This window comes from Cicer arietinum, chromosome 7, assembly GCF_000331145.2.
Source record: "Cicer arietinum cultivar CDC Frontier isolate Library 1 chromosome 7, Cicar.CDCFrontier_v2.0, whole genome shotgun sequence".
Lineage (NCBI taxonomy): Eukaryota > Viridiplantae > Streptophyta > Magnoliopsida > Fabales > Fabaceae > Cicer > Cicer arietinum.
The window spans coordinates 10,863,786-10,883,749 of NC_021166.2; the positions used below are offsets into that span (position 1 = coordinate 10,863,786).

At 31.5% G+C, this 19,964-nt stretch overlaps 3 protein-coding genes across 3 annotated transcripts; 1 reads left to right on the plus strand and 2 right to left on the minus strand.

Annotated features, from left to right (window-relative positions):
- Positions 1 to 4,527: 4,527 nt before the first annotated feature.
- On the minus strand, positions 4,528 to 6,304 carry LOC101493510 (probable sugar phosphate/phosphate translocator At1g12500). The gene has a single exon (XM_004515690.4). The coding sequence runs from the start codon at positions 5,980 to 5,982 to the stop codon at positions 4,921 to 4,923; it is 1,062 nt and encodes a 353-aa protein (XP_004515747.1). The 5' UTR covers positions 5,983 to 6,304; the 3' UTR covers positions 4,528 to 4,920.
- Positions 6,305 to 9,126: 2,822 nt separating this feature from the next.
- LOC101493191 (nudix hydrolase 14, chloroplastic-like) lies at positions 9,127 to 14,119 on the plus strand. Its single transcript, XM_004515689.4, has 7 exons — positions 9,127 to 9,382; positions 9,962 to 10,067; positions 11,620 to 11,697; positions 12,369 to 12,461; positions 12,957 to 13,049; positions 13,221 to 13,319; positions 13,592 to 14,119. Exons 1-7 carry the CDS (start codon positions 9,171 to 9,173, stop codon positions 13,826 to 13,828), a joined length of 918 nt encoding a protein of 305 aa, XP_004515746.1. The 5' UTR covers positions 9,127 to 9,170; the 3' UTR covers positions 13,829 to 14,119.
- Positions 14,120 to 15,170: 1,051 nt separating this feature from the next.
- On the minus strand, positions 15,171 to 19,492 carry LOC101492858 (copper chaperone for superoxide dismutase, chloroplastic/cytosolic). The gene is made up of 6 exons (XM_004515688.4): positions 19,120 to 19,492; positions 19,002 to 19,034; positions 18,787 to 18,859; positions 18,273 to 18,407; positions 16,508 to 16,731; positions 15,171 to 15,598 (listed from the first exon to the last, which is right to left on the minus strand). The coding sequence occupies exons 1-6, from the start codon at positions 19,330 to 19,332 to the stop codon at positions 15,335 to 15,337; spliced, it is 942 nt and encodes a 313-aa protein (XP_004515745.1). The 5' UTR covers positions 19,333 to 19,492; the 3' UTR covers positions 15,171 to 15,334.
- Between the last annotated feature and the right edge of the window lie 472 nt (positions 19,493 to 19,964).

Consider the following 19,964-nt stretch of genomic DNA (forward strand, 5'->3'; position numbering starts at 1 on the left):
TATATATATATAAAAGACACAAGAAACTCGTGATAAGTGAAAAGAGAAGATGAGTTATTGTGTTGAAATGGAAGCCACTGCTTTGAGTGACAAGTTGGTGTTGAAGGACGAACATCTCGTGAGTGTATAAGCTTTTCTTAACTTTGTTGTTTGTGAAGTGTATGGTTAAGACTTAAGAGCAAGTTGTTGGAACCAATGGTTGCATGAGAAACATAGCACGGGGATGAGTCTCTTTGTTGATCGCAAATGATAAGTTGTCATCTTGCTTAAGACATGTTTGGTTAGAAAATACTAATGGTCGATTAGCTAAGTCTAACATAAATTATATATTAAAATATATAAAAGAAGTTACTTATATATTTTGGATGGACATTTCGTATTAAAATGTGTTGTCTTTCTTTTGAAAAAAAAAATATATCTTTTATAGTCTTGAAACATTTTGACACATTGTTATTCTTTCACTACCAAATTCTATAATAATCGGTGTTCTAATAAGTATAGGATATAAAAGACACACAATTTAACTATAACACAATTTAACTATAAATATATTATATTCCATTGTTATATTTAATTGTCCATAATTACAGTATTCCTTATTGCATCGCTAACAGGAAAGTGAGAACCATATGCATAATATTTTAACATGTATGAATGCTATTAATGACATTAATTTAAAATGTTTTAAATATGTTTTTGTCATATGAGTCATTTAACTTTGGTCCTGAAAAAATGTTGGTTTACACCTCTGAAATTCAAAAAAACTTTTAAAATGTACTGGTGAATTTTTTAAAATAAAAAGATAATAAAGTGGCCAATTTTGACTAAATGGCACATGTTTATGGTATCATAAATGTTGACAAGTGTTTTTTTAATATTTCAAATTAAAAATTATTTTATTAATTAAATTAATATTCAAATCGCTAAATTGCCAAAAAAATTAAAAAGAAACCATGATAATCATATCGCCCGTCTGATCTTAACCCTAAATTCCAAAACTTCTGAAAATCATCAGGGATCAAGAGACGAAAAAAATTCCAATTCAAACAAGTTCTGCACATTTGTGTCGTCGTTGGAAGAACTTTGCATTTGGATAAGAGGAAGCATATTTTCCTCAAACAAAAACCAATTAGACAAACATACTTACTCATCAAAATGTATGAATTATGAGATAAAATCAAAGAATCAGGAACCAAATTAACGTGATTGAGATTTGGGAACACTTATGAATCAACCTACCAGATAAGAAAAGGTTGATTAATTACCCATGAAATGCCACGTGTACTATTGTGTTGTCTTGAGTGCAACACAATTGTTTAGATCAGCTGAAGGGTGTGATAAAGTTGATTGAAAACAGGTGCAATTACAATTAGCTGCCTATTTAAATTTATGGTAACCGATGCAGAATTAATTAGGGTGTATATCCTATGGACCCAAATAATGTACCATGAGATGATTGATTGAGAGCCAAGTATGTGATGTGTTGATTGGGTCGTGATGTTGAACAAATTGGTCTAGCAAATTACATGTGTTTGAGGATGTGCATTAATGATTATAACAACTATAAATAAGACACATGTGCGGTAACTTGTCATTTGATAATAATGTAAATGTAGATATAAAATTGTAAGAAATTAAAAAGAATTAATTGAAATTAATTTTTTCCCTTTAATGGTGTTTGCATATTTTAGAAAAGTTTATAATATTTTTATAGACCATTTATATTACCCCAATCATCAAAGAATTTCAAGATCCATCGCTTAATATAGCCTTAGTTGCCATCAAGTGAGATTGGTAACACGAGGTCTACAAAATCCTATTTTCGGGTAAATGAAGCTTGCAATAAGTGTGCTAATCCCATTTGGATTTGAAGCAGCTTCATCATGTCTTGGCCTAAGCCTAATTACAGCTGCAAGAGAAACTCACATGTTTATTCTTCAAGAACAAGAGTAGTGCTCATGTTTGTCATCCTCTCCTAATAATGATGTGTTAAATTTTACTTTAAGCGCATGAAAATTTTCCACTATTCATTTATTATTTCATGGGATACCTCCACCAAAAATATTTATATTTCAAATACATCGTATCCTAATTCTCACACAATTATGAGACTATAGTTTGAACTGGTGACATAATATATAGGTTAACATCTCACACAATTCTTATAATGTAATTTAATGCCCAAACGAATATTAAGACCATTTTTGTGCCAAAATCACATACATCAAAATATATTTTTTAAAAAAAGCGGTCTTAAATTCTCAATTCATTCGAGAGATATGTAAAATCTAACCACAAACTATTCTATTACAAGGTATTGAACTCAAGTACTAGTCAAGTTCGTCATCTTAGATGTAGTACATTATCCACTTGCACAATGCTAAATGCATGTTTGGTTGCACTATTGGAGTAGCCAAAATCAATTTTGAAGGTGTAGAATTGATTTGGATATGTTTAGGTGCTACCGAACATAATTGATTTGAAGCTATGATTTATAACTTCTGAATCTAAATATGATTTTTACATTAAAAATTAAAAGTAATTTTATCTGAAAACATCCAAACATAAATCACTTTACATTCAATTAAAATCAATTAATTCAAAATTAAATTAATTCAAAATTAATTATATTCACTCAAAATCAACACATGTTAATAATAGTGTCCAAGAAGCATCAAGTTGAATTAATTGGTCATATACTTCTTTATTTATTTATTTTTGGCGAGAAGTCACGTGTAGCAGTCAAATCTGTAATTTGATATATCACCACATACCTAACATTGGCCAAGCACACTAGTTTACTAGTCCATAGTACTATTAGTCCTAAAACAGCTAACAAGTGACAGTGCATTAAAACGCGCCGAATGTCTGGCTTACAAACAAGGGCGAATCTCTCTAGACTCTAGCCCTTAGACAAGCATGGAAATTCAACATGTCATTATTTTAACTTTTAAATAAATAAATAGCTATATACTATAAAATGGATTCTCTATCTTTGTTGAATCCTATACCCTATATACTATTGATTAAGAATTAAGATACAATACAATCCAACCATCAACCATTTTGACAATGATAGCGTACTAGCAGCCAATTGTCAAGACATTATTAGGCCAAACGTATGGACGTAATGTCATTTTTCAATGCTTTTGAATAGTGGATTGTTGTTGAAGTATGAACTACCTTGAGAGTTAAACTACATAGCATTGTCAATACATTGCCAATGCAGTCTTTGCAACTGTTATACTAAGTTGGCAGCTACCTACTGATGTATCAAAGCAAACAAACTAGAAAGTTGCACAATCGGTTAAAATTTTGGCAGGGAAGAACACGAGTGTTATTCTAAAATTGTGCATGTGAAAGCATAGGAAACTATATTTAGCTGCTGGTGTTATATTAAACTAACATACAGGTGAACTAGCCTCGAACAGAATGAATATTGGAATGACACTGTCAGGTTGGGTGTTGCTACTATAGCTGAACGAGCTAAACAGTAATATACATTTATATTAACCACAAGAGCCTACAATTATACTTTCTGATAGAAACTAATCGATACCAACTCAATTTGTTCAGAACTGAGCAATATGCAACTTGACTGTTAAAAATGAATCCTACTTGGAAGTGTTTGTTCTGAAAGCATGAAATCAGTGTTATCAGTGATGGACGGCTGACTGTGGTGGCGTGGCGGTCAATCCAAAATCTGCCATGTAAATAAAGCATTGTAGACTATGACTGCCAATGGAGGCTGGCACAGATTACGCCACACAGCACAGTCATCTCACCATTTTGACAACACTGAATGAAATAATTTTGACTAAACTTGGCTATGGCAATTAAGTTTCTGGCAAATCAAATACATTCACAAGTGTCCTTGAAATGCAGCCTTCCTGAAGTTTCTTTGAATGATCATATGTGAGTTGCAAAATTTTGATGAAGTCTCAATACTAACCAAACAATTTACTAGGACTGTTTTCAGGGTACTATCTATTCTGCTTCAAAACTATCATTTTAAAAATAATATATTTAGAACTGAATATGCGAAAGACAAGAAATCACAAAAAAAAAAAGTTGGAAACTTGGGTTTAGTGATCATTTCACTAACTGCAATGAAATCCAAAACAATACAAGAAGAAAATACAATTCAATATAAACAAGTAAAAGCAAACAAATAAATCTCGTGTTTCAATTCTTAATATGACTGCATGAGTAGGTAATTATGAAGCGGGGTGCTTGGAGAGTGCCTAAGATTGTGGTTTTAAAAAACTGTCTGCGCGATTGTAACGGCAATATCATAGTTTTAACAGTTTCCCCGACCGCAACACGACAACAGATTGAGAATGCAATAAACATATTTGGCTGCAATTTCTCAGTTTCAAAGCTTGCGACTTGACCTTAATTGAAAACCTTACCCTAGTTGACTATCAACTGAAGAAAATAAACCATATGAAGATTAATTCTAAGCACCCAAATGAATCAAAATTAAAGCTAAAAACCTTCACAATGGCATATGATAAAAGACACAAGTGAAACAATAGACTATATATATAATTAACAAAATGAAGCGAAGGAGAATTTTCCTCCCTCACCCAATACACAAATGTAACTTCTTTCCTATGAATCCTTCATGTATATCGCCAAAGGGTGGCGACCATTTTATAAGGTTACACAACATTCAATAGAAAAACAAACATAACTAAGTAACCCTTTCCCTTTCTGCATCTTCCTATACAGTCCAATTGCTGTAATAGATCCAATTCCACAGAAATACAATTTAATCAAAAATTAAAATGGCCCAACAATTATAAAACGAGGAAGCAAGAAAGCAATACCTGTTTATGCCTTTATGAAAATCCAAAAAAAAAATGTTGAGAATTGAGAAACATATACGAAATTGTGGAGCTGAATCCATCATCAGCATCAATGAGATGTAACTTTGGATCTCTTCTTTGCTTCACTGTAAAGCACAACACCCATGATTGTAATTCCAAACCCAGTCATCCCCATGACAGTAACAGGATTTCTGAATATCAAAACAGAAACAACAGCTGCAACAGCAGCTTTTGCATTGCCCAAAACTTGAAGAGTCAAAGCACTAGTATGTTTAGTAACAAGAAAATTAGTCAAATTAACCAAATAAGCAACAGTAGCATTCCCAATCAACAAGAAAAGTATAAAAGGATCACTCTTTGCTTTCTCAGTCGTTATATCAAACACGTTGCCTTCAATATAAAGAGTGAAAGGAAGCAAAATCAAAGCAGCCAAAGGAGCCATATAAAGAAGCAAATTCATAGAATGAAGTTTCTCTCCCTCGGAAGTTAAAATAATCCCTTGAACAACGCTCTTCAAAGCACGTCCTGCGGTTGAACCGACACAAACCAAAAAACCAAACAAATGAAATAAAGGTTCGCTATTACTGGAAACAACAATCCCTAAAACAACGGGCAACAAAGCTAAGTAAACCTCTGCGGTTTCTTTTTTGCAGGTAATTAGAAAGGCAAAAATGGCGGTGAAAAACGGCGTCGTTGCGCCGATTGCTTGGTTAAACGAAACGGGGAGGTATCTAAGAGAGGTGTTACCGCAAACGACGGAGAAGCAGAAAATAACACTAAGAGCAAAGATCTTGAGGAACTGTTTTTTGGAGTGGATTTGTTGGAACGGGACGATATGGAGGATGTTAATGGCGACGTAACTGTAAGCGGCGCATGATAGCATGTGGAGCATTGTGAGAAAGATAGGGTAGCGATAACCATAGAAACTTAGGAGGTATTTGTTGAGAAGAAGAACACCGATGTTTGAGAAGTACCATGATGCGATTATGAGTGATGTTGTTAATAGGTTACTGTTGTTGGATCCAATGATGTTGTTTCTTTGATCACTTGGCGGTGTTGCTGGAATGTCTAATAATTGGTCATTTGTGTCTAGTGTTAATAATCTTGGATTGCTCATTCTTCTCGTTGTCCATGTTTGTGCTTCCACCATTGCCAATGTTGAATGAAAAAATTGAAAGATGTTTTTGTTGTTGTTATGAGTGGAATAAGAACATGTGAATTTGTCTTGGTTTGGGTAGCTGGTGTGCTAGATCTGAAACTAAACTGAAAAATAGTTTTGAGAATTGGTGAAGTCGTTGAAGTTTGTTTTTAAATTAAATTTATTTTTTATTTTAGGGGGGTGGTGAGAGTGATGAGTGGTTTTGGTACTGTTGGGGTGTATCTTGAAAGGAAAGGGTGATGGGGGTTTATCTTATTATGTGATCGGACGGTTAGAATTTAGATTTGGGGTTATGGAAGATTTGTGGACGTTGGATGAGAATGAAACGATTGGGGGAATATAAAAACAGGGGCTAGGTATAACTGGTGGACCATGTTTGTTTGTTTGTTTGGGTTAGGAAAATATAGGAGTAGCTTAATGTATTTATTATATTTGCACATGGTTAGGGTTGAGTGTCGGCGATGAGTGGGATACCTTATTAATGCTGGATTGATTGGATTAGATCTTCCCTATTGTTCGTTGCTAGTAAAAATATTTTTTCTCTATTCACCTTTGTCTTGTGTCTATCAGTTTTCAAGTCTGATTAATTGTTCATTTGATATTGTGTTTATTTTTGTCTTATTTTTTCTTCTTGTAAATGTATTTTTCCTTAATGGATTGCTTAGTTAACTTCTAATAACCTTTACTTTTGGTGATAATAATATGATGATTCATTAACCTATAAGCTACAAATTTGATGTTTTATCAATACGATTCTATTGTATTGTAAGTGACATTTTGATGAGTGTAATGCAATTATGCAAATACTGTATCTTCTATCTTTTCTCTTTCCTTCCTTCATTCTCATTCTTCTATATTTGATAATATTTTAGTATAATTTTGTTAGCAATTAAAAATTTGTGAAAAATATTAATATATTCATACAAAAATAAATAATTTTGACATCTATTCATTTATTTTAAATTTTGCATGTATTGAATTATAAAAATATGAACAATAAATAAAATTCAACATCAACAACAATCAAATATCAACTATAATTATTCAAAATTCCATATAATTTTGATGAACATGTAAATACAATATACTTTTTTTGGAGACTTATTTTGTAAACATTTTTATGGTGCATTTGGTTGGAGGTAGATGGAAGGAATGAAAAAGAATATTTTTAAATTTTTGTGTTTTTATTTATTTTTTTAAAAGGATGATACATGAGAGAAATAAGTCAAAATATTTTCTAGAACTCATTTTAGTATACCTCCACTTTAAGGGTTTTGGAGCACGCTAGAGAAGAGAAAACCAAAACTAACAACAAAAATCATTTAAAAACGTTTATTTCTTTTAATCAAATACAAAAACTTTAAAAAATTTCATTTTCCTTCTCCTTTTGTGAACCAAATACATCTATATTCCTCTTTCTTCCCATTTCTTCTATTAAAATACCTCATCTCACTTCGTTGAACCAAACTCAGTCTTAGTAAACCACTAATAATTCTAGTTGATTGTCGTTCTTATTTCTAAGTCGTTGAATTTAAATTTATAAATCAATGGTAAAAATAGTATTTTGTGTATGAGTGCACACATTTAACCACTTGTGCATCGTAATACACATATTTCGTTGTTTGATTCAAAATTTTAGAGGGAAAAACTTTAATTTGATTTGGATGTGTTGATCACTGCTTTAAAATTTTAGGTTTATCTCACAATCTATAACGTGATTTTTGTAAGATTCTTTGGGATCATCAAAGTGTTTGTGAGTGAGAGAGTCAAATAACTCTACTAATAACAATTTAATTAAAGTTACTAGTCTATCATTTAGTTGCTTACGATCGAGCCAAAACAAAATAAATAAAATTAATCATAATACTATAATGTTGGGTAAAAAAATAATAATTTCAATCTTTTAAGTCTTAGCTCAATTGACAAATATTGATCTTCTTAACTCGGATTCGAATTCTACACCTCACAATCATATGCGAATTTATGGTACTATTTATCATCTCCTTTTGCACACCAAAAAATCACAAAAATATTCAAAATATTTTTCATATAAAAAAGTATGTTAAGTTTAACCAAATTTTCGATTAGGTTTTTTTAATATTTTTTTTCTCAACGTGGTCTTTTAAAGTATAATGTGTTTGTATTGTAATTTATTTGTCTCGTTTTAACATTTATCATTAGAAACTTTACATCAATATTTTTTAATTTTCTCTACAAGTATTTAAACACATGTATAATCTTGAAATTTTAGTAATAAATGTTTATTCACATAACTAACTCATACAACTAGGAGGTCTTAAGTTCGAACCCAGGACAATACGTCAAACTTAACAATATCGACATTTATCGGTTGAACTATAACTTTACATCAGTGATTCAAAAAACATGTCAAACTTAAAGACATCATGCATAATTCAATATAACTTAAAAATTAGTGGTGTAAATTAAATATAACTTAAAAGATCAAATTAGATAAAAAAAAAAAAAAAAAAATTAAAACCTTACTAGAAACTGAGCTAAACTTAAAGAACTAAGATTATAGTTTTGTCTAAATTATTTTTAGATTCTAATCTTTTTCAAAAGCTATATACACAGACGAAAAACTGTTAAAAATAATTATTTTAAAAAATAAATGATTATTTTTAAAATTAAGTGTAGAAACAAGCTTTTAATCTAGATCATTTTACATTATAATTTTTTATTTTTTTTCTTCCTTCCTATAATACTTACATGTAATTTCACACAAATTAAGAAAATATTTAATATGAAAATAAGAATAACAATTTTAGCAAATTAATCTTAATTTATTCTTATTACCATACTTACAAACTAAATAATAATAATTTAGAAGAATTAGAGGATATAATTAGATAAAAAAATTCAAATAGTCTATATTTCTTAAAAACTTATTAGAGTTTCTTTTATCTTTCTTAAAAATCAGTGTTGTTTGAAAGTACCCATCTGAACAGGTTAAAACAGTGCTTTTGTTGAAAAAAAAAACTATAGGTTCAAAGCAGATAGAAGGGTGGAAGATTAAACTCTAACATTATTTTTGTTTTTGAAGCCCAATTACAGCCCATTTTTAATAATTGGAGGCCCAATAGCAGCAAGTATGAACACGTGTAACGAAAGAAATGAAGTGTTCTTCTTCTTTTCTTCATGTTCTTGCTTAAGCTTCGATGGCTGTGAATGTTCGCACTATATTTTCTGCATTGAAAACCTTAAAGCCACTTAACGCTCCCAATTTGATTCCTAAGAAGAAACAGGGTTTCTTATTGTGCAAAATGTCGAGCGAGTCATCGTCATTAACTCACTGTATCACACTACCGAGTAAACAGTCCGAACCCGTTCATATTTTTGCTGCTCCCGGTGTCTCTTCTTCTGAATTCTGGTCAATCATATTACATTTTCTATTTTCTAATTTCATAAATTTCAAAGTTAAATAAATTTAGTACGATTGAAGCATAATTACCCGTTGAATAAAGCATTTAGTAGTTTATATGTGGTCAAATATGTACTCGTGCTCCTAGTTATAATTAAAACAAAAAAATACCAGTACAATATTTTTTAAGTTGACTGAAAGTAGAAAATTTCATTTTTTGTTTTTGTTTTAACCCTAAGTTCTCAGGAGAATGATATTCTAGTTATTCATAATTGTTCTAGTTGGGATTCTATCAAAGCCAAAGATATTATGAAATATGATATGATCATATGACCCTCTTCCAATATTTTTATTTATTTATTTAAAAATTTGAATCAAATTAAAATTTGTAAACTCAGTTTCATTCAATTTGATGCTAGAATTTTGCAGAATACTATAGCAAAAGCAGATTGACATGAATATAATTGCTGCTGTTTTTGTTTGTGTTGAAACATGTTTCATTTAGTATATCCGATGTTTTGTTTCTGTGTTATACAAATTGGGTAGCTTTGGTCCTTTTGGTTTGGTTTTTGAGGTTTCCTATTGCAGGAGTGCTATTGATTCCTCTTTATTCAAGCAGTGGTTGCATAACTTGCAAACTGAGAATGGAATTCTAGCCAATGGTAGGATGACTTTGAAAGAAGTTCTAATTCAGGTAATTAGGCTATTGAGCAAAAAATAAGGTAAAGGATACTATAATCTCTATCTTTAAGAAAAAAGTTTTGACATACAAATCTGTTGCAAATTATAGAGGGGTAAAGCTTAGTTTCATATATGAAGCTATGGGAGGGAGTTATTAAGTAGAGATTAAGACAAGACTGACATCAGATAGAATCAATTTGGTTTCATGTCCATGAAAGCTAAATATTTCTTACAATGATTGATGGAAAAATCTTCGAAGAACTGAAAATATTTAAACATGGTTTTGAGGTTTTCATTTGTATGTATATAGCACATACTAGTAAGCTATAGTCCATAGAAAGGTTTCGTGGAAGGCTTTCAAGACAAAAGGAGTTTGTAGTGTGTGTACATTCCAGTGATCAAAGATACGGGGTCATGACATGAACTAGCGTAAAGGTGTGATCACGGAGGATTACCCCGATATTATATGTTTAATAGCAAGAGTCAACTTTGAACTCTTATCTTTTATCTTTTTCTAGATGTGTTTGCTAATTGTTTCCAAAAGATGGTGTCTCAGTGCATGTCATTTTATGGATGATAAGTTGAAGAGTTGTGAAATGAAATAAATGGAATGCTAGATATATGGAGACAAGACTTGGAAGCACATTGTTTTTGTTTACTCAAAGTACAATAGTATATGAAATGCAAGTTAGTGGTAGGAACATCAAAACTAACTTACTGGTGAAAATTGGAGAATATATCATACTGTAAGTCTCACGGCGTAAATGTCTTTGGTCTATCATACAAAATGATAAGGAGATGGAAGATAATATAACCTGAGGATCAAAGCCTGCTGGATGAAAAGGAAGAATGCAATGCTTCTTCTAGTTTAATCTATGATAAGAAATATCACTCGAATTTTAATAATTTTTGTATCGCAAACTATAAAATTGGCTATGCTGTATGGAACTGAACATCGTGCAATAATAAGTCAACAATAAAATAAGATCACTGTTGCTCAGATTAAAATACTACAATGGATGAGTAAGGATTAAAGTAAGGAGAAAATACTATTGTAGAGAAGATGAAAGCATCTCCTCTTAGGTGTTTTGAATATGTGTAGAGAAGACTCGTAAAAGTATCGGGTAAGATTTGTAAGAAGGGTAGAAAGGATGTAGAGTAGCCCATTTGTTTGATGTAAAGGAAAACCAGGGAAACTATAAAGTGAAAGATTTTGGAACTAAATGGACAAACATTCGACGTGATTGGCAACACAATATTATGGCATTTAATGATCATATAGCTAATCCAACCTTGTAGGAATTTTTTTTTATTGTTGTGTTAATTTGTCGAGTAAAGAGTTTTTCTCTGCATTTTATTACCCAAAGTATAGAACACATGGAAAATATAGTTTTAAGAGATTTACAAACTATCAACAAGCGTGCTGTTTTTGATAATTTAGGCTTTGGGAGCTGTTGATGTGGCAATTTAATTAAATGGATATTTAATTAATATCCCTGATTTGTTCATTCATGCATCCCAAAATCATAATAACAAAAATTGGTTGATTTTCTTGATACAAACAGGGAGTTGACATGTTTGGAAAGCGCATTGGGTTTCTCAAGTTCAAAGCTGAGATTATTGACAAAGAAACAGGCAATAAGGTTTCGTATTATTTTGCACAACACATTTTCATTATTAGTCTGTTGAGGAGTCTTCATGTCTCAATTACATCACGGAGCTAGGAACTGTGTCCATATTTCCTTTTACTATGGTTGTTGTTGTTATTATTTAAATAAAGGCGTTAGATGGTGGAATCGGTTCTTGTTCTTCCCGTTGAACCAGAATATAATCCTGCTTAGTTCTTTGGTTATTTCTGTATTACAATATCTAAAGAGGGGATTCCTCACTTTGGAAATCAAAATCTCAGGCAAAATTGGATTCGTTTTTATCTTAAATTTCAAAGCATCTTGGATACAAGTCGATGCTTAAGTATTTTGGATTTCCATGTTTGGTGCCTTCTCGTTGCACTAAGAAATCGTAATTGTCCAGCAAAGAGGGTATAATCTGCTGGGTTACCTTGATTTCTATATGCTTGAAAGGGCATCACATTCCTATACACATTTTTCTGTTTATAGGTCATGAATATGGGATTCCTATTGAATTTGTATCAAACTTGCAAACATATGTCTTAGGATCCAAAATCCTTGGAACCCAGGATGTGCTAGACATTGGATCTTTATTATATTAAGTCTGTATTAGTTTATTTATCTCTACATTCAGTACACCTAATACTGATTTCTTTTTTTATATAGTAAAAGTAAATCGTGATCAGGTTCCAGGTATTGTATTCGCAAGAGGACCAGCTGTGGCTGTGCTGATACTTCTGGAATCAGAGGGTGAGACTTATGCTGTTCTTACTGAACAGGTAGATGTTGGATTCTTGCAATGTTCTTTCTATGCTTGTTGAGAAAGGTAAAAATGAATAAGTATGTGACTGAATCTGTGTATTACACAGCAGAGCTTTATCGAGGCGAAAAACTATAGATGAGACACTGTATAGGCCAACCGGATATCTTCAATGAACAACAGTAGTATAAAATATTTATATTTACAATTTATTTTCTTTTTTTTAGAAAGAAAATAAAAGTCACCGAGTTTCACGAATTAGAGTTGCCTCTCATTAGATGCCATGTTGAGAAAAAAAAAAAAAAAACAAGACGATGTATTAATGCATCGATGTGTATTACACACACACAAACACTCTGAATTACAATAAATACAAAGGATTGATGTTATCCTGTTCACTATATTTTCATGATACTGTACAATCATAACAATATTTTTGTTATTTTTCAACAAGCATTTATATCTGGAATTTTGTTTTATGCCTATTCTTATGCTGAATATTCTTATTTATAAGGCAAGAGTTCCTATGGGAAGAATTATTTTGGAATTGCCTGCTGGAATGTTGGACGATGACCAGGGTGATCTCGTAGGAACAGCAGTTCGCGAGGTCCATTTCTTTCTTACTCTCTCTTTCTAGCTGTATTTGAACGTGCATATTTTATTTACATCACTAATGGCCTTTTTAGTTGCATGACAAACACATTTATTTGCCTTTCCTAGTGAAACGACAATCTTCACAGTACTATTTCATGACTCCTTGAAGTTCTGACCCTGACAGGTTGAAGAAGAGACAGGCATCAATTTAAACGTAGAAGACATGATTGACCTCACTGCTTTCCTCGACTTTTCCACTGGATGCACAGTTTTCCCCTCTCCTGTATGTACTGAGCTTTTTGCATGAGAACCTCGTTGCACTCTTTGCTTTTGCGTATTTCATGATCTGTGCTTTGCAAATAATTGTGTTCTTCTTATTTTTAATAAAAAAACATAATAATATCATGTCTTATGCATACAAAGTTTTGCAATACTTCTTCATGGTATTATGAGTATAGTTAGAGTGTGGTGTGGGAAAAGAAGCTCCATTGAACGTTACATTTAACATTCAACGAGCATGCAGTTCAATGAGCCATCCTTTTCTTTTTGTGTTAGGGAGGATGTGACGAAGAGATCAGTATCTTTCTGTACAGAGGGAGTGTTGATAAAGAGATTATCACACATCTACAGGGTAAAGAGACTGGCCTTCGTGAACACGGGGAGCTGATTAAGGTGCGTGTAGTACCGTACAAGAATCTTTGGCGCACCACAGCAGATTGCAAGGTTCTGGTGGCTGTTGCACTGTTAGAAATGGCAAAGAAAGAAGGGTTATTGCCCTCTTTGACAACCTAATTGTAATGCAACATAGAGCTAAGACTAAAAATAGGAGAAATTATTATTGGAGATTTTGCTCTGCATAATGTATTGTAATATTCATTTTTAACGAGGTCTAGCTCCTTATCCCGTCAGTGTTGCGAGTCACTATTGCCTTTCACTTGATACATTTTTGGCGTTAAATTGTTATTCAAAAGATGGCTTACATAGTTGACAGCTCACTCGGAGGGTTAGTTGGAGTTTTTTTTTTTTGGTTGTGTGGGTCTATGTAGAAAAATATCATTTGGGTATGTCTATTTTGATTTTTGATTTCGACATTGTTATAACATTCCACGTTTTTGTCATTCTGCTTGTCTAAAAAGGTTTTTTTTTTTCCATGAACCTATTTTAGCATAATTTCAAAAACATCTGGATCTAATATAAAGTAAACCTACAATGCAACAATCTCGTATAAGGTTGAGTATATCGTGTACGACCCTAAAATCTATGAAGACCTTTCAGCAAAAAAATAATAAAAATCTATGAAGACCTCGTGAAAAGCTTTGACCGCAAGAAATGGCAAGTATAATCAACGGCGGAAGCATTAGAGTTTTTGAAGCTAAATAGTTATGTTAAACAATAGTGTAAACTCGTATCAAATTAAGATTGTAACAAACCTATTTGGAGTCAAGTCAAGGAATGTTGTTAAGGATATTCTTAAGCCCTTGAGAAGAACTAAATATCAGTTTCTCATTTACAGAGATACTGAATTAAAACTAAAGAGTTATATTTGTGCAAGTTCATATCAATTATCAAATAAAGATTGCAAGTTCATATCAATTATCAATTATCAAACCTATCTGGGGTTATTTTTTCACTTTAAGTGATGATGCCGTGAGTTGTAAAAGTTTCATGTAAGGTATAGTAGGCTGGTAGCATAATCAACGTCTGAAGCATTAGAAGAGATTAAAATAGAACTAATGACAACAGATTTGGCTTTGCATGACTTGGTAAAAGAAATTCAAATGCCATGAAAGACAAAATTTGTCTATCGATAGAGTATTGATTTTTGATTTAAAGACTGTCAAACTATTTCAATTGCCTTAAAATGGGATAATGACAACTAGGAAGTTCACAGATGCTATGATATTGTAGATAATTAAATAGCATCGAAGCAGATTCTATAAGTGTAGTGTACTTTGTGATTCCTATTCTGAAAGTAACAACTATCTTATATGCTCTATATAAGCTGTTTTTTGGAACAAATTGCAATAAATATGTATTCTTACTCCCAAATAATTTTGAAACAATAACTAAATGCTAAAACATCAGTCATAATAAGGGAATGGAGGGAGTAAAATAAACTATCCTTAATACCATGTTGTCCACAAAAGTAACTTCATAATTTATGGAAGTATTTTCTGTAAATGACAATCAGATACATTGTTTTCGTTCTGATACATGGTATACAACCTCCAAATTTGAAGCGTTGAAGAGCTTCAAGACAACTAAGTTACAATGTTTTATTTTCCGTAAATTAATTTATCAGAACTTGCTAGGAACAAAGTCTTTGTCACTTGCCTCCCATATGGTGGTGCCATCACACGAACAAAGTTTTTTATAATTCTCACCCACTCCTGCACTTCTAGCAACCACTGCAGCAGCTATACCATGTTGTGATTTATCTTCAGTTGCATATACGACAATAGATCGTCCAATAAGATCAGCCACCCTCAGCTTTTCTTTGATGCCTGTGAAGAAGGCATCACCCTTCTCGTTAACATCTAGTGTTCCCAGGTCACCAAGTGGCTGAAAATTCATCAAGAAACCTTCTTAAGTTGTGTTTGAAGTCATTAATGATAACTTAGAAACTAACTCTCAGTTCCTAAACTCATTTTATAAAATAGAATTTGAATGGATTTTGTATTACTAACTTAATCACTCTTAGAAAAGTTAATTAACTAATAATAAATCCATTAAAATACATTATGAATTAACTTAATCACTCTAACTGCCAAATATCAAAATTTCAACCATTAAAACTAAAATCAAATCCATCCAAACTCAACAAAGCATGAAGAAGTTTTAATATGAACGAGACAAAATAATTCAATTGAAATGAATTCCTATTTTTTAACATTCCCGACAAAGATTTTTTTTTATATAAATCCAATCAATTGCTGAATTATTTAATTGAAAACATAATCAGGAATGTTAAAGGCCTGTCATGCATCAAATACATTATGCTTTTTTTTCATTCTCCTAAATATTTTTCAAAAGTTTCATAAATACTATGCAAATACTCGCTAGAATTTATAAAGGCATGTCATGCATCAACTACATTACGCTTTTGTTTGATCCATGCAAATGACCCAATTTAGTTTGAATAAGCCTTCTATAGTTGATGTTTTGTGGCTCGAGGAAGGAAATCTTCCTGCCTATCGTATTTAATTAAATTATTAGCAAGTGAAATTTCAGTAACAGCGTGTCAAAATAAGAATTTAAGAATTCCGAATATAGTCAGCCTCAATAACAGAAATCTTCAAAGAAATTTATTAGACATCAAGATGCATCCATATACTTTCTGATTCCAAAAAATAATTCAACATCCTATCCATTTTAGTGTTGATAAATAACATTCGTAGTAGTCATCAATCCTTAAAAGCAAATTTTTTCAGGTAGAACATAAGTTGTCTAAAAGGTATAGGAAGAACAAACCTCTTTAGTGTTTTCCTTGTTTAATGGATTGAACACTTTGCCGGTGCTTGCTGCGCCTCTTGTCAGATCACCAAACTCATTAATAGACCAAAAATGCTTCCCTGGTGACAGTCCGCTGAAGTTTGCTTCAATTCTAGCTAGTTCCATATTAACTTGAGCCAGGCGAACAACACCAAAAATATCCGGACCTTTGAATTCGGATACAGCAGCAGATATTAAAAAGTCTGCAGAGCAAAAAAGAAAAATTTAATGAAATCAGAACTGGTAAGAGTATAAGACACCTGACACCATGAAAACAATGAATTGAATTTGAGTTGCTTATTGTGTAATGAGTGCTACAACAAGATTAACAAATACAACGAAATCGAGAGACACCACACAACTAAAGTCATATTTGTTTCCACAAGGAAAAAAATTGAGAAATCATCTAGCATCTATTGCAGTCTAAGCAAAAACAAGTCCATTTCATATTAGGGTCAATAATGAGAGCGTACAACCAGGTTCCTATAAGAACAGAGGCGGGAAACATGTTTAGAGTAGGATGGATGAAAGGATAAGTCAAAGTGAATTCATGTGTTGAATACCGCATTAATTAGCAACACTATTTTCTTGACAAACTATGGTGCCAGCTGTGCAAAACCCAGTAGTTTCCATCACTGTATAACAAAAATGTCTAACAGCTTACACTCACTGATGAATAAACATTAGATTTCAAGAAAATACAAACAATGTTAAAGGGCTTGGAGAAAATAGCAATCTAGTTTTTCTTGTTTCTACTATTTTATTACTAACTATGGATCATAAGTATAAATAAATTTCTACGTTAAATCTTCAACTGCTTCAGTAAGAAGAGACTGACGTATCACAGAATATATAAATAAATAATAAAAACAAAAAGAAACTGACTAAGAATAAGGATGGAGCAAGCTAGAAATAAATGACAGCAAGAGAGCACAATCCCAGATAAGACTATTACCAATCTCAAAACTATCATATTATATGCATATACCAATAGAAATAAGGTCAATGAATCTCTATAATAGTACAGGCTAGAGCAAACATATAAAAAATAAGTCTTAGTAGAAAGGGATAGAAACCGGCACCAAACATAGAGATTTAATGGTAATAATCGACTTTTATTTTTGATATAATAGGATTACACAATGGGTTCCCAAGAAATTCGAGAATCTTGGGTCTCTCCCTTCCAAGAATTCGAGAGTTTGGTCTCTCCCTTCCAAATACCACTTTCTATAAATAAACAACTAACTTAATAACTGCTACTAATAATTATAATTATTAATTATAAAAACAGTAACTGCTAATAAAACAAATAATTGCTCGATCTTTTAAACTAAAACAAAACATTTCTGACTGATGATGGGGATTACTAAAAGAATTTCTCTGTGACATACGTGCAGGATGCTAAGAAAACGAATATTGTGCAGAGAAGCTATTTAAAGGAGCGTACAAACTCAGAGTTTAAAAATAAGATAAGCAGCAGTGAGACTGTCACCACGGTGAACACACTAATATACTCATGCCTGTCAATATTATACTCTAACCGATATCCAAATAAATCAAATTTAAGAATTAACCTAGGTCATGCTCATGCCCTAACCTTCAATCTGGCAGATCTTACAATCTAATGTACAAACCAACAAGACAAATAACACAAAAGGACATACTCAAAATTCAGCTATGAAAGCAAGATATCATAAATTTGCAGCCAGAAATCATGATAAAGCAAAGAAAATAACTGGTTAACCTTCTGGCACTCCTTGTCCGATCAATCGGGCTTTTCTAGAAGTCTGCTCCAAAGCTTCAGTCATGGTTTTTACTGGTGTTGAACCAAGAATCCTAACAACCTGATTGCTCAAGTCCACCTCCACGTTCTTGATTCCTGTAAAAAAGTGAGAAGACAAGAATGACACAACACAAAGATGGGAATCTCAGGAACCTTAAAAACCAGTCTTATACTCTTATTGTGTTTGGTAAGTTTTTGTTTTTTTTTAAGAAATTGTGTTTGGTACTAGTTATAAATAGGAAATTTTCTTTGGGTAGCAAATTATGAACATGAATTAATATGATATTAAAAATAAAATTACATGTTAAATGAATAAATAGATATGATTTGTGGATCAAATCAAATGAAACAAATCCAATTCAATTTTTTTTAATGATTCCAAGCACGTCGAAAGTTGTAGAAATCAATACCTAGAGCATATCGCATAACCATGTACATAAGCACTTAAACTAAAGCAAAACAAAAAAACACGTACCATTTATCGTTTGCAGCTTATTTTTAACCGCATTAACACAACCTTCGCATTTCATATCCACCATAAACTCCGTCTAATAGCATCAAATTAACAAAATAATAATAATAATAATAATCAAAGGAACATGTATTAACTAAGTATTATAATCTAGCATATGGCTAAGGAAGCTAAAAAACATTGAAATTATAAATTGAAATAATTAAAAGAAAACTGACCAGTAACTCGGGTAAGACATCGTCGGTATGTGACTGAGAAATAAAATTAGAAAAATATAAGATAAGATTAGAGGGTAATTAAGTAATAATTAAGAGTAAAGTGAAAAAGGGATTAAACCTGAGAAGAGAGGTCGTGGTTCATTATGAGAGGTGAGGGAGAGGTAGCAAATGTTTTGATGAGGCGAAATGATCTGTTTGATTTGGGGTTGGAAGATAAGGCAGTGTTTGGGGGATTTAGGGATTGGTGAGAGTGAGATTGAGAGAACGAAGAAAAAGCTAAGGCTGCAATAGCAGTTGCTGTTGCTGCTACTGCTGGCTTAACAAAATGCATTATGTCTCCCCTGCTTTTGTTTCAACGGCTTTTCTTCTAGATTCATCCACGGCTTCCTTTTTCTTTTTCTTCCATTCCAATTTAGCTTCTTAAATTAAATGTGTGAACTATCATGTCTCATCTCATCGATTTTGGATTATTATTATTATTGTCGCCACAATCGCGACTTTAAATTTCTAAATGTTTTTTCGAATTCAATTGGAGTTATAACAAATTTTATTCTAAAATAAGAAAAAATATTAAAAAACTTTAATAACACAAAATTTTGATTTTGCGAAATGAATATACTTAAGGAAGGTACAGGTACCTTGCTCCGATAAAAATTATATATAATTAATTATATAAAATTAATATTAATTTAAATATATTTATTTTTTATTATTAAATATATATATAGATATATATTATTTTTTATTATTAAATATATATTAATTATTTTTAATTATATAAAATTAATATTAATTTAAATATATATATATATGTATTATTTTTTATTTATATTTTTTATTTTTTAAAGAAATCAAAATACAATTGCAATATTTTTTTCTTTTATATCCTTTTAAAAATCAAAAGCATGCATTAAATAAATTTTAGTTTTATTAAATAAATTAAGGGTAAAAGAATTTAAACTT

What these genes read in the sequence shown, in the direction of transcription:
- LOC101493510 (XM_004515690.4), bottom strand. Translation starts at nt 5,982, where the DNA reads ATGGTGGAAGCACAAACATGGACAACGAGAAGAATGAGCAATCCAAGA.
- LOC101493191 (XM_004515689.4), top strand. Translation starts at nt 9,171, where the DNA reads ATGGCTGTGAATGTTCGCACTATATTTTCTGCATTGAAAACCTTAAAG. An exon ending in GTCTCTTCTTCTGAATTCTG is followed by an intron (nt 9,383 to 9,961) that starts GTCAATCATATT and finishes TTCCTATTGCAG; the next exon opens with GAGTGCTATTGATTCCTCTT. An exon ending in GCACAGTTTTCCCCTCTCCT is followed by an intron (nt 13,320 to 13,591) that starts GTATGTACTGAG and finishes TTTTTGTGTTAG; the next exon opens with GGAGGATGTGACGAAGAGAT.
- LOC101492858 (XM_004515688.4), bottom strand. Translation starts at nt 19,332, where the DNA reads ATGCATTTTGTTAAGCCAGCAGTAGCAGCAACAGCAACTGCTATTGCA. An exon ending in ACCACGACCTCTCTTCTCAG is followed by an intron (nt 19,035 to 19,119) that starts GTTTAATCCCTT and finishes TTTATTTCTCAG; the next exon opens with TCACATACCGACGATGTCTT. An exon ending in ACAAGGAAAACACTAAAGAG is followed by an intron (nt 15,599 to 16,507) that starts GTTTGTTCTTCC and finishes ATGAATTTTCAG; the next exon opens with CCACTTGGTGACCTGGGAAC.